This window comes from Dermacentor variabilis, chromosome 4 (genome assembly GCF_050947875.1).
Source record: "Dermacentor variabilis isolate Ectoservices chromosome 4, ASM5094787v1, whole genome shotgun sequence".
Lineage (NCBI taxonomy): Eukaryota > Metazoa > Arthropoda > Arachnida > Ixodida > Ixodidae > Dermacentor > Dermacentor variabilis.
This window is the reverse complement of record NC_134571.1, coordinates 141031823-141045086: the sequence shown is the minus strand read 5'-3', so window position 1 is coordinate 141045086 and position 13264 is coordinate 141031823. Positions and strand designations below refer to the sequence as shown.

Below are 13264 nucleotides of genomic sequence, written 5' to 3'. Positions count from 1 at the left end.
ACGGAGTCTGAGCATTTCACTCTTCAAAAGTATGCGGGGCAGTTCATTTCACTTCTACACCCGTTTTACTCATGAAACTTCACTGCCAACTGAAGTGAAACTTCACAACAAATAGTTGTAGCGAAGCAAGCATGTTATTTCAGTGCAATAAAGAATTAAGCATTCTCCATTCCGCTATAATAGGCGAGGAAAAAGGTATAAAATTACGCCCTAATAATTTTAGTTTATTTTAATTAATAATTGATTTCCGGTCTTGAATTCTGGTACAACCTTCACAGTGATCCAGTCCTTTAATACAGAGACCTCAGAGATAGACTGCGTAAATATTACCTTTAGGGTTCGACTAGAAAAGGGATTAGTAGCCTTTACAATTTTGGCAGGTATATTATCATGTCCGGGAGCACATAATGCTTTAAGTTTGGTAGTTAGATTAAATATACCAATCGAAGTAACAGTGACAGGATGCATTTGGAAAATCCCGATCTCGGTACTTCAGGTTAATGGTTTCTCGAGCGAGTAAAAACTGACGTGAAGTGCCTATTCATTACACCTGAGCGTTCCCCATGAGAAACATGTGACCCATAAGGATTCGTTAAAGACATGTTAGAAGAACGACTTTTTGGGTTTAGAATAGTCCGAAATTTTAGGGGGTTAACGCGTACAAGATTTAACATGTCCTTAAGAAAAAATTTCTTTTTGGAGCGTTTTACGAGCTTAGTATATTCGTGTAGACATGCGAAATATTGTTTGCATTTATTTATCCAGGGTGACGTTTTGGTTGCGCGGTAAAGAGGGTAGTTTTTTTTCGATAATCTTCTGAACATGTTTTAATATCAGGGCTTATTGGAATCACTTCGAATGCGGACAAGGGGTACGTGCTCGTCTATTAAAGTTAGTATTCTTTGTTTTTAGAGCAACCAGTTTTAGTTAACTGATCTAGTTAGGGCCGATTGAGAAAAATGCTTACACAATTTTTCAAGTTCTGAATTATAGGCCAGCATATTAGCGTTTCGGTTGTCGCGAATGAACTTCTGGGATGGTTGGCGCACAAGAACATCAAGTGCTTAATTCTTTATTGCACTGAAATAACATGCTTGCTTCGCTACAACTATTTGTTGTGAAGTTTGTATTTGTTGTGTGTTGTGATCGTATTGTTGAACAATACAATCCTGTGGTCCCTAATACCATCGACACAAGGCACTGAATGAACTGACTCTGGCTTGGAAACAACGAATAGTTCAAGTGTGTTATTACCGCGAGTTGGTGTGTTAACAGACTGGGTAAAATTGAACATTTGGATGAGATCAAGAAAGTCTTTAGGCAGCCGTGACGCTGCAGTTAAATTGTTCCAGTCAATATCAGGCAGGTTAAAGTCACGCAAAGAATGTATTCGGCACGAGGAAAGTGAGAAAACAGTTCTAGTAACACAGACTGCAGCTCGTCGAATAAAGAGGAATTGGATTCAAGTGGGCAGTAAATGGCTACTAGTGTAAGTTTGATCGAGTCATCGGACAGTTTAACGCAAATGATTTCGTGGTCACAATTAAACGTGAATATATAAAAAGGCAAGTTAAATTTTATGAAGAACAAAACACCATCACCTGTGCGCCCCCTTCTGCCAAGCCTGTAAGCGGTAAAACGTGATTTATCGTGCAAAGGTTCATCGTTGGCTATTTGCGGATTAAGCCACGATTCGGTTATCACGGCTATATCAGTGCTACTGTCCTTGACGAAGTCTTCGACATCTTTTTTAGGCAGATAGCTGTGGCAATTTGTTAATAATAATATTTGGGGTTTTACGTGCCAAAACCACTTTCTGATTATGAGGCACGCCGTAGTGGAGGACTCCGGAAATTTTGACCACCTGGGGTTCTTTAACGTGCACCTAAATCTAAGCACACGGGTGTTTTCGCATTTCGCCCCCATCGAAATGCGGCCGCCGTGGCCGGGATTCGATCCCGCGACCTCGTGCTCAGCAGCCCAACACCATAGCCACTGAGCAACCACGGCGGGTCTGGCAATTTGTTAGCATGCAAGAAATGCTGAGATAACGTAGTGAAGTGACCAGGGTGGGCGTTGGCAAGGAAGGCAGAGAGCGTGCTGCAGCAACAATATGCAATAGCTATGGCTCCAATTCAGTGACTGAGTAAGTGTCGGCATTTTAGATAAACTGCTTCTTCTCAATGAGGAGCCTATCGAACCGGATTTTGAAGGAAACCTTTTTCTGTTGAGCCTACAAGTAAAGTTTGCTTCTCGCTTGCCACACACGCGCAGAGTAGTCGTCGCGTATTGAAAACTAGGAACCCTTAAGTTTCGATACTGCGCAAGCTTAACAAATATGGAACGAATTCTACCGCTGTAGAAGCTGCCAACCCTATGCTCTCTTTCAATAGTGTTGGGTTGGAGTGGAACATCAAGCTTTTCCTTGCAAAAAGAAAGTATGTGCGACTCGGACTGAGCCTACGTTTCACCTTTTGCGTCTTGTACCCCAAAAAAACAGCAGGTTGCATCGACGGAGACGGTTTTCGGTGTGGTCATATTTTTCCGTTAGTGCGTTAATTTCATATAAATGTTTGGAAATGTCGTCATTAGACCCAGCATGAGATGTAGGTTCTCGCTTCCTATTAGCCTCGACATTTTTACCCAGCGCGTCAACGCGGCTGGAAGGGCGGCCAACAAGATTCTCTATGTTACACTGAGCTGAATGAATGAGACTGAGCTCTGTCAATACAGTATTTTGGCTTGTTTCCAGACGTGACAGTGTATTGGCAATAGAGTCAAGAGTGGGTCCGGGGTTCAGTTCAATGTCTCCCGATAGCATCAACAGGAGTGAGGTAACATAAGCATTGATACAAAACGCACACACCGGTTGATACAGAAACCGTCGCAATACAGTTCTGCGGTAAATAACTAACCTGCGTTAGAAAGGGTGCATTCATGACCATGGGCCTCGCATGTGTTCCTAACCCTTCAGATCCGTATATATATATTCAATAAAGAACGAAGGGGCAGCGGTTGTCGCTCAGCAAGGGCGAAACCGCATCCGCCAGCTGGTACGTAGTACGCATACATGCAGACTGGCGCACAGCGAAAAGCAAGAGCGACGCACTTCGGCGTCGACGGTTACCGCGAAGCGTGTCCCGCCAGAAATTATCAAAGATAAGGGTTCATTTTCAAAGCAAAATGCATTTTCAACTGTGTCCTTGAAAAGGTAATTTATACCGCGATCCAGGACATCAGCGGACACTTGCTTTTTAATACGTAAGCGTTCTTTGGCGAACTCCCTACCCCTGTCACGCGAAATGTGTAATGCCTTGTACCTCCTTTTTTTTATACTGTCAGTCCCAGAGGGAGTAAACCGGAGTGCGAGAGGACAAATTTGAACATAATAAAATGCAAAGGTGGGCACAAATTCAACTGAATATAAATGTACTCAGGGACGTTGGTGAGTACAATCCCTTGGCACAAAGCAAAACAACGGAACATGATAAAGGCTAAAAAACATCAGTTCACACAGGCAATACAGTCCTAGTGCTCGGTCTCAGTAGCAAACAAAATATTTTCAGTATTATGGAGGTATTCGATCAATGTGGTAGATGAAACAACGGAGTCTGGGAGACTGTTCAAATCTTTGTAAGTGCGGGAAAAATAATTGAACACAAACCAGTCGTTTCTTAGAACTGCTAATGGAATAAATTTACTGCGGCGATGTCTGGATGTTTCCTTAGTTTTGGTCTTGAAATACTCTGATTTGTTTATCCTAATGTAGCTGTGGAGAACAAGGTAAAGCAATTTCAATCTCTCATATCTAGTTCTTGCTTCAAGGGTTAGAGTTGAGCTTGTTCGCATAGCTGGGTTGGGGAGTAGATGTGGCAGTATTTATTCATTATAAATCTTGAGGCAAGGCGTTGAATTTTTTCATGCTTGAGGCAGTTGATTGCTATGTAAGTGTTTCATACTATTTTTTGCGTATTCTATTATAAGACTTACGAAAGATTTGTGTGCGAGGCTCTTTACATCGGGAGTAGCACTGTGCATGGTGCGTGTCAGGCACCCCAGAAATTTGGAAGCTTTGGAGACTACCATGTGTATGGGTATTCCATCGTAGGTCCGATCTACATGTTACTCCTACATATGTATATTGATTCACACGTTCAAGCGTATGGCCATATAATTTGATAATTGTAATTAGGAATATTTTTCTTCCTAGCTTTGATCATTAACACCGACTTTTTAAGGTTTAACTCCATCTGCCATTCCTCACACCATTTCATCATTTTTTGAAGGCAGGAATTTAATTCACTCTGATCTTGCATTGAATTTTTTTACTGAAGATCACGTAATCATCAGCGAAGAGTCGTAATGGCACAGAAATGGTTTTTAGTATATCATTAACAAAGATAAAAAATTAAAGCGGACCTAACACACTACTTTGTGGTACCCCTGAGACGACGCGTAGGGTGCTAGACTGGTAACCACCAAAATCTACTTATTATTCACGAGAAGAAAGGTACATTTTGTTAAATTTTGATTTTTGAAAACAGTATTGAACTTATGTAACACTTTCGGGGGCGACACCTTATCAAACGCTTTCGCGAAATCCAGGCATATGATGCCTGTTTGACCGCGTGAATTTATTGTTTCAGCAAGATCGTGAACTATTTCTAACAGTTGGGAAACTGTAGAGAATCCCTTTCGAAATCCATGTTGGCGACAGCAAATAAGGTTATGTTAATTTAGGTAGCGCAGGAGATGCTTTGATATGGTGCGTTCAAGTAACTTGGAAGTTGTACTGGTGAAGAAAAATTGGTCTGTAATTGTTAACAGAAAGTTATTTCACACTTTTGTGAACCAGTATGACTTTTGCTCGATTCCAAGCACCTGCAAAACATCCACTACTAATAGATGACTGAAATTTTTTTTTCAGATATTTAGAGACTCATTCAGCGTACCAGTACAAAAACTCGTTTGGGATGCCATCCGGGCTCGGGTTCTTTTTTATGTCAACATGGAGTAAGAGGTCCAGAACACCTTGTTCATCAATTTCTAAATCGGGGTTATGCGGTCTTAGATTTTCATCAACAAAATGTGGTAATACATTGTCATGTGTGAACACGGACGAAAAATAAGAGAAAATTTTCAGAACGTTCTAACCCATTCTCGTCTTCGCCAACAAGGTGCATAACACATGATGCATTAATGTAACGCCAAAATTTACCAGGGGACTCACGAAGAAACTTCGTTAGTGCTACGTCATAAAACCTTTCTTTGGATTCCTTTAGCAAGAGCTCCACTTGCCTGCTTATACGGTCAATGCGAAGATACTTTTCGGGGTCAGGGTTTAGTGAAGCCACCTTACTTTTACCTTTTAGTCTCCGTTTAAGATGACGTATATCTCTAGTGATCCGATAATTCCTTTTATTAGTACGTTAATTTTTTTTAAATAAACTTGGTAATGCACCATGCTGTCAGTTCAGAAAAGAAGTTGTATAATCGGTCTGTACCGGCACCTGAGTCGCAAAGTAGCATAATATCAAAGATCGAATACTGAAGACAGTCCATTAACGGCAACGTCATCGGCAGCTCTAAAATTAGGGCAAGTTGTGTGGTAATGAGTATTCGTTGTCTCTGGTGAGGCGTCCGACGACAACAAAGCTGTCATGTGTTTCGACAATCCGTCTAGTACTTCGCACTCGCGGACGGGTGACTTTAGGCACTCGGATACAAAGACCAAATCGAGAATGGGTGATGTCGTAGCACATATCCTTGTGTAGTCGGTTACAAGTTGAAATAACTTATGACGGATGGTATGATCTAGCAACTGTTCGCAGCTTGTGTGTGCCAACTCTCGTGTGCCAGGCAATTTTGAAGGCCAGCCAATCCCAGGCAGATTAAAATCCCCAAGCAAGATAATCTTACTGTCATGAGGTAGATATCCGTCCATGAAATATTGCAACTTTGCCAGAACGTCCACCGGTAATTTTGGGGCTCTGTAGACAGCCACAATGAAAACTGTGCGGCCATCTAAGTTTGTCTTTATCCACAGTGATTCGATGCCATTTACGTCTGGCAAAGCAGAGAATGCTAGGGTATTTTTACCATATTCGCAATGCCCCTACGTTTTGTGTTCTCGATCTTTTCTGACTATCTTATAGTCGGGAAGAGTAATTTCGGCATCTAAATTATCCTTATGAAGCGACGTTTTTTTTTTTTTACTACCAATATTTTTACGCATGAACAAAACGAAGACCGCTCGTAACAATGTCAGGTTCATGTTCTAAGGCTATGCTTTCTAACTCAACCAATTTATTTATGATACTTCTGGCGTTCAGGTTTATAACCCATAAGTGTCGACACCGGGGCTTTTAAAGTCATTTGTTTCTGTCGGAATAGGTATGGCACCTGTACCTTGCATTAGTAGTTTCATTCCATGCATACAATCAGTCGCGTCACGCAGAGGAAATTACAGAACCCTGAAATGAAACAATTGCCCGGGAAAAATACACGCGAGAGCCGAAGCCAACAGACTGCATCCAACTAAGTGGTGACGCACGTAGCGAGATGTTGAAACGCTGGGTATTACGCTGTTGCCTCATATCTCCTCGACACAGTATCTGACTGTAGTTGCATATTCTTTATATTGCTCCGTCCGTAAAAGCAAACCGCGCTACATCTGCGGCGTTTTCGTGTATCCCGAGTGGCTTCTACGCAAGAAACAAGAAAATTGGGACGACGTCCGAAGGGCGCGTTTTGTCTTTGTAGTATTTTTAAATCGCAGTGCGAGTGAACAACAGCAAGTCACGGAAAAGTACGTACTAACAGCAACCGAAGCCAACGTAAAAAAAAAAAGCATCGATTGATCATCCTCGCATCGTGACAAACGCATAAAAAATCCAAGAACCTAATCTGACCCACGAGATTTTGTCTGCCTTGCTCGCGTGCCGGTGCTGACGGTACGTACCGCTTGCTCAATCCACGACGCCACTCAATTACTTGCTTGTTCAAGGCTTCTTGAACCAACATTTATAGTTAAAAAAATAGAATTAATAGCCGTATTGATGAGCGAGTGACGCCATCTCACAAAACAAACAGCGAAATGTCTCTCGTGGGTCTCTCAACAAATTCGACGAAAAATCGCAGTGACCCGTGCGAGCCGCGCGACGGGCCACCAGCCGCTTGGTCGAAGCCGCCGAGGGAAGCGCGAAAAATGAGCGCCTGCGACTGCGACTACCGTCGCACGCGAGCGAAATCGCGCTTCCAGTGCAATGATGATCGTATCATGCAAAGCAGCCTTGACGCGACTCTCGACTTTCTCACGTACCGGCACGACATGCATTTTGGCGCCACTAGAATGCTCCGAGTGTTCTTAGTGAAGCGCGAGAGAGGAGTCCTGCTGCGTAACTCGTTCCGACGGTGGCGATACTTTGTGTCGCTATATTGATTCAATGCAGAACGCATTACCGCCAAATCGGGAGAAGGGCGCTGCCGAATTCTATTTGGAGTGTGCAAGTACTCGTCCAGTCAACACATTCCTTTGGTAGTGCCTTGAATTCCGAACCCTATCGCCTATAATTGATCTTGTCTTATCGCGCTTCGGTTGAGAGGTAATGCGACCCATTTGGTGAGAATTTATCCCCAGCTCCTCCCTACGCTGTCCCACGTGGTCCATGAGTAGGATAAGGATTGCAAATGGAAAGGTAAATTCTTTTAAGCTCCCGTGAATACTTCTTTTGCCGCCTCCAACCTGAGCTGATGTGCGCTTCAATAATTTCCGCTGGAGGGGAAGATTCCCAAGCGGCGGGGGTTTGTAGGTAGGCGTGTTTGACTAAAACGTCCCTGAGGCAACAGCTGCGTGCCAAATAGAGTGACGTGCTGTTAGATAGCGGGAGAAAATGAGGCACGGTAACAAAATTGCACTAGCAGTAGGTGTAACAACCGTCCATATCCGCAGCACACCACTTTTGTTTCCCAATATTCGGTGCTGTAGCGTGCATGCGATTGTACCTTTCAGCCTTCCCGCATTAGCACATGCTCTTTTAGTCCAGCTATCACGGTAAGTGACTGCAATGCTCCCGCGTCAAACATTTGCGTAAAGAATGTGCATGCATTATTTATTGTGCTCCCTCACCACAGTAAGTTTCTCAACTCATTACGAAAGCACAATTCATTACATTTCGACACAAAAGGATTTCAAGCGTTATTAATAGACTGAAATATTAATAGACCGAAAGCTATTCGAAGAAAAGACAGCAGTTGCTTATGAAGTGTGTTTCTCGCCACCCAGTGCGAGAACACTCGGCGAAAACTTATTCATTCAAATTTCTGGCACAAACTGAAATGGACGTACTCGGACGCATTCCTTGGGTCAAAACATTGCTAGTGTCACAACAAGGCTGCGCCTTAGTTTTGTGCCGTGCACGCAACCCCAGTACATTTCTTACAGGTGTGCCATTGTTTTACTGTCTTCGTTCTGCATAATAGCCGAGCTCACGGCATCACTTCTACTGAGACCTTTTTATACTTCATTGTTGCAGCTCTCCAAAACAGGTAAGACCATTCTACGACGAGTTGTTACTCCCTTCCATGACATACGCTTCGCCTGTTTGGTGGTACACATATCCCGCCTCAACACTTATATCAAAAACAACATCTACCCAGCGTACGCTACTTCTTTCGATCACAGGAGCTTCCAGAACTGCACGCGTAGATTCATTATACGATGATACGTGCACCTTATCTATACACATTCAATTAGGTCGTACCAACGCACAGATCGCACTTTTGACATCAAGATCAATTACATCTTACGGGACCCAAACTTGCGAAGCTTCAACCATACAATTGCCCTTAGATGCCTAGACAGGAAGCCCCAACCGAAAACACCGTTCTATTTCACACCTCTTAATATTCCACATGATTTCACTTCACTGCGCCACCCGTACACCATTGGTGCTAAGGGTGGAAGAGTGCTAAGAATCTCTTCGTGCGGACAGGCCGCCATTGGAATCTGAACCTGGCAGCGTTTAACACTAGAACGTTGCCTAATGAGGCGAGTCTAGCAGTGCTAATAGAGGAATTAGCGGGCACTAAATGGGATATAATAGGGCTAAGTGAGGTTAGGAGGACAAAAGAAGCATTTACAGTGCTAAAAAGCGGGCACGTCCTGTGCTATCGCGGCTCAGCGGAAAGACGAGAACTAGGAGTCGGATTCCTGATTAATAAGGATATAGCTGGTAACATACAGGAATTCTATAGCATTAACGAGAGGGTGGCAGGTCTTGCTGTGAAACTTAAGAAGAGGTACAAATTGAAGGTTTTGCAGGTCCACGCCCCTACATCCAGTCATGATGACCAGGAAGTCGAAAGCTTCTATGAGGACTTGGAATCGGTGATGGGTTAAGTGAAAACAAAATACACTATACAGATGGGCGACTTCAATGCCAAGGTAGGGAAGAAGCAGGTTGGAGACAAGTCAGTGGGGGAATATGGCATAGATTGTAGGAATAGCCGGGGAGAGTTATTAGTAGAGTTTGCAGAACAGAATAATATGCGGATAATGAATACCTTCTTCCGCAAGCGGGTTAGCCGAAAGTGGACGTGGAGGAGCCCGAATGGCGAGACTAGAAATGAAATAGCCTTTATACTTTGCGCTGACCCTGGCATCATACAAGATGTGGACGTGCTCGTCAAGGTGCGTTGACGTGACCATAGGATGGTAAGAATTCGAATTATCCTAGACTTGAGGAGGGAAAGGAAGAAACTGGCACATAAGAAACCGATCAATGAGTTAGCGGTAAGTAGGAAAATAGACGAATTCCGGATCAAGCTACAGAACAGGTATTCGGCTTTAACTCAGGAGGAGGACTTTAGTGTTGAAACAATGAATGACAATCTTATGGGCATCATTAAGGAGTGTGCAATAAAAGTCGGTGGTAACTCCGTTAGACAGGATACCAGTTAGCTATCGCAGGAGACGAAATATCTGATCAAGAAACGCCAATGTATGAAAGCCTCTAACCCTAGAGCTAGAATAGAACTGGCAGAACTTTCCAAGTTAATCAACAAGCGTAAGACAGCTGACATAAGGAAGTATAATATGGATAGAATTGAACATGCCCTCAGGAACGGAGGAAGCCTAAAAGCAGTGCAGAAGAAACTAGCATTAGTCAAGAATCAGACACATGCGTTAAGAGACAAAGCCGGCAATATCATTACTAATGTGGATGAGATAGTTCAAGTGCCTGAGGAGTTCTATACAGATTTATACATTACCAGTGGCACCCACGACGCTAATGGAAGAGAGAATAGTCTAGAGGAAATGGACATCCCACGAGTAACGCCGGAAGAAGTAAAAAAAGCCATGGCAGCAATGCAGAATGGGGAAGGCAGCTGGGTAGGATCAGGTAAAAGCAGATGTGAGATTGTTCTAGGAAACTAGCCCCCCTGTATACACAATCCCTCACGACCTCGAGCGTACCGGAATCTTGGAACAACGCAAACATAACCTTAATCCATAACAAATGGGACGCCAAAGACTTGAAAAATTATAGACCGATCAGCTTACTGTCCGTTGCCTACAAAGTATTTACTAAGGCAATCGAAAATGGAATCAGGAGCACCTTAGACTTCTGTCAACCAAAGGACTGTAAACCCCTGAAGGGTTTCCTTTGCAGCTACATGCTACAGTCGAGTCGGTGAAAACTTCCCTTTTCATAAATGTTCCTTATCTTGCTTGTGAAAGTTTTTTGTGATAGTGATAGATGCCAGTAAAATTTCTTAAATATATTGTCTTTTGGTACACTCCACGTAAATTGCTATTTGCGGACACAAATTCACACAGGTAAAGGAGTCTGTCAGAGGGGATTCTTGAAAAAAAATGCGACAGAAGGTACTGTACACTTCATCGCGTAAGGGCATGAAATGAAGCCAGGGTTGTGACGGAAAGTGTCGCAATGAACATCATTATTTTGTTCATTTTTCGCAGCCACAGGGTGAAAATCAACCTCATGTCGACAACAAAGCCATTCGCTCAAAACATTGATGGTGTCCCAAGAGACCCGCATTGCGACCCTGAAGTCCTTAAAGGAGCGTTGGAGTTCCGCGCACAAGAAGGCGATCTGGTCCTGCTTTCATTTCCCAAAACCGGAACGCACTGGGTCCTTTATATTGTGCAGCTTATTCTAAAGAAAGGCCAACCCATCACAAGTTACGATGAGTTCACACAAAACATGATATATCTGGGGGTGTCACACCCTGACGACTCGAAACAAAGCCTGCCACTGCGTGTGATCTCATCGCATTATCCCTTGAGAAATGAGTTCATGAGCAGCGAGGCAAAGTACATCTCTGTGGCGCGGAACCCGTGGGACGTCTGCGTGTCATTCTACCACATGGCGACAAGTCTCAGCGCTTACCGCTTCCAACATGGCACATTCGACCAGTTCTTCGATGCTTTCCTGAGCGAGGACGTCGCAGGTTGCGGGAACTACTTCGATCACGTGGTTTCCGGATATGAGCTCAAGGACATACCCAACGTGTTTTTCGTGACATATGAGAACTTGACGAAAGACACCCGAGGCACTGTTCTGAAGCTTGCGCGCTTCTTGGGAGACAGCTATGCAGCAGATTTGGAAAAAGATAATCGGCTGCTTAATGAGTTGCTTGAACGATGCTCGGCCGATCACATGAAAGAGACGATGGTCGGGGACCTCAACAGAAACTCAAATCCTAGTATCGACAAGCTGCTGCGGCGCCTTGACGCGAATTGCAAAGATGGACACAGCGGAGACAGAAAGAAGTACTGCCTCGTAAGAGAAGCCAAAGTAGGTGGGTGGAAGAGGTACTTTTCACGGGAACAGCTGCGGCGCTTGGAAGAAGCGATAAAGAAGGTGGAAGAAATATCGCAGGTGATGGAGCTTTGGAGTGATATACATGAAGAGGCCACTGCGGCGTTAACTGCGAAATAAGCAATAAAGGTGTGAGCATGAAAAGTTGTCAAGAAATTTCCGCCTTTTTCCTTTGTTTCTTTGAAGAATACTTTCTACCAATTTCATCTAAAAATGCCATTCTCTGTCACTTCGAGGTGCAATCAGCAGTGCTGAAGATAAGTATCTCATTGTGTGCTTTATTCAGGAACATAAAGAGGCAACAGCCGCACCTGTTCAAGGTTGTCGATTGGAAGCCTCCGAGTTTACCAATGATGTGTATGGCAATGAATGTTTTCGTAGTTTGTGCTCGTGGCAGCTTTTTGGTTTGACTGGCCCCGACGGAGGGAAGCCGTTCTATTGACGCCTGCCCATCTCAGTTGTTCAACAGTATATATATATATATATATATATATATATATATATATATATATATATATATATATATATATATATATATATATGTGTGTGTGTGTGTGTGTGTGTGTGTGTGTTTGTGTGTGTATGCGTATGTGTGTGTATGTATGTATGTATCTATGTATGTATGTATGTATGTATTATGTATGTATGTACCCGAGCCGGGGATACCCGAATCTATCGTCACGTCAATGGAACTTCATACTTTCCGTGTTTTGCATGCAAAATTTTTTGCTCCTGGTAAAACTCTGGACGACGCTCAAGCTTCGATTTTAAGAGTGGAACACGACAGCATTCAAAGATTCCTGGCTGCATTTTACGCTTTGCAGCAACTGCAGCTCATGCAACCCTAGTGTTTACCGCGAAACGCTGGCGGCGAACGCTGTGCATGAAGGCGAGCTTTCTGGTAGAAACGCGGCCTCTTTCGTGAGCCTATCTCCTGTTATTGTTTGACACATTTATTATCTCAGTCTGAGAAGATCTAACATAAAGGTATGATTTGTCGGGTTTTTTTATGACATTTACTCGTCGGTTGTCATTACAAAATTCTGAGGAATAATTTTGTATAGAATAAAAGGCAAGGTATGAGCAACCTTGGTGACAGAAGAGCGGTTGGGTATTGTTACGATTTACCTACGAGGGCTGGCGATCTGCGGGCAAGCGACCTCCGAACCCCTGCCTGCCCGCTGCGGCAACTCTCTGTGTAAGGACGACAATGCGCCTCGTCAACAGCCGTACGGCGCCGGTATGTCTAGACGTGGTCGGCGGACCAAGGATTGTCAGTGGATTCGCCGTCGCCGTCACGGTTCGTTTGGAGCGGAAGAACTCCTGGAAGAAGATGTTTTGCGAAGCGGTTTCAAGGGCCCCAGAAGCCGTCAGTTAGTGCACAGACGCGGTGGCCATTGACTGCGGGTTCAAATCTG

The 13264-nt window shown here is 43.8% G+C and overlaps 2 protein-coding genes across 2 annotated transcripts in view; both read left to right on the top strand.

Moving 5' to 3' along the window:
* The window catches only part of LOC142578366 (uncharacterized), a 145492-nt gene that overhangs the window by 90376 nt on the left and 41852 nt on the right, over positions 1-13264 (top strand). The gene's annotated exons all lie outside the window — the stretch shown is intronic.
* On the top strand, positions 7926-11988 carry LOC142577987 (sulfotransferase 2A8-like). Its single transcript, XM_075687413.1, has 2 exons — positions 7926-8053; positions 10985-11988. The coding sequence occupies exon 2, from the start codon at positions 11007-11009 to the stop codon at positions 11964-11966; it is 960 nt and encodes a 319-aa protein (XP_075543528.1). The 5' UTR covers positions 7926-8053; positions 10985-11006; the 3' UTR covers positions 11967-11988.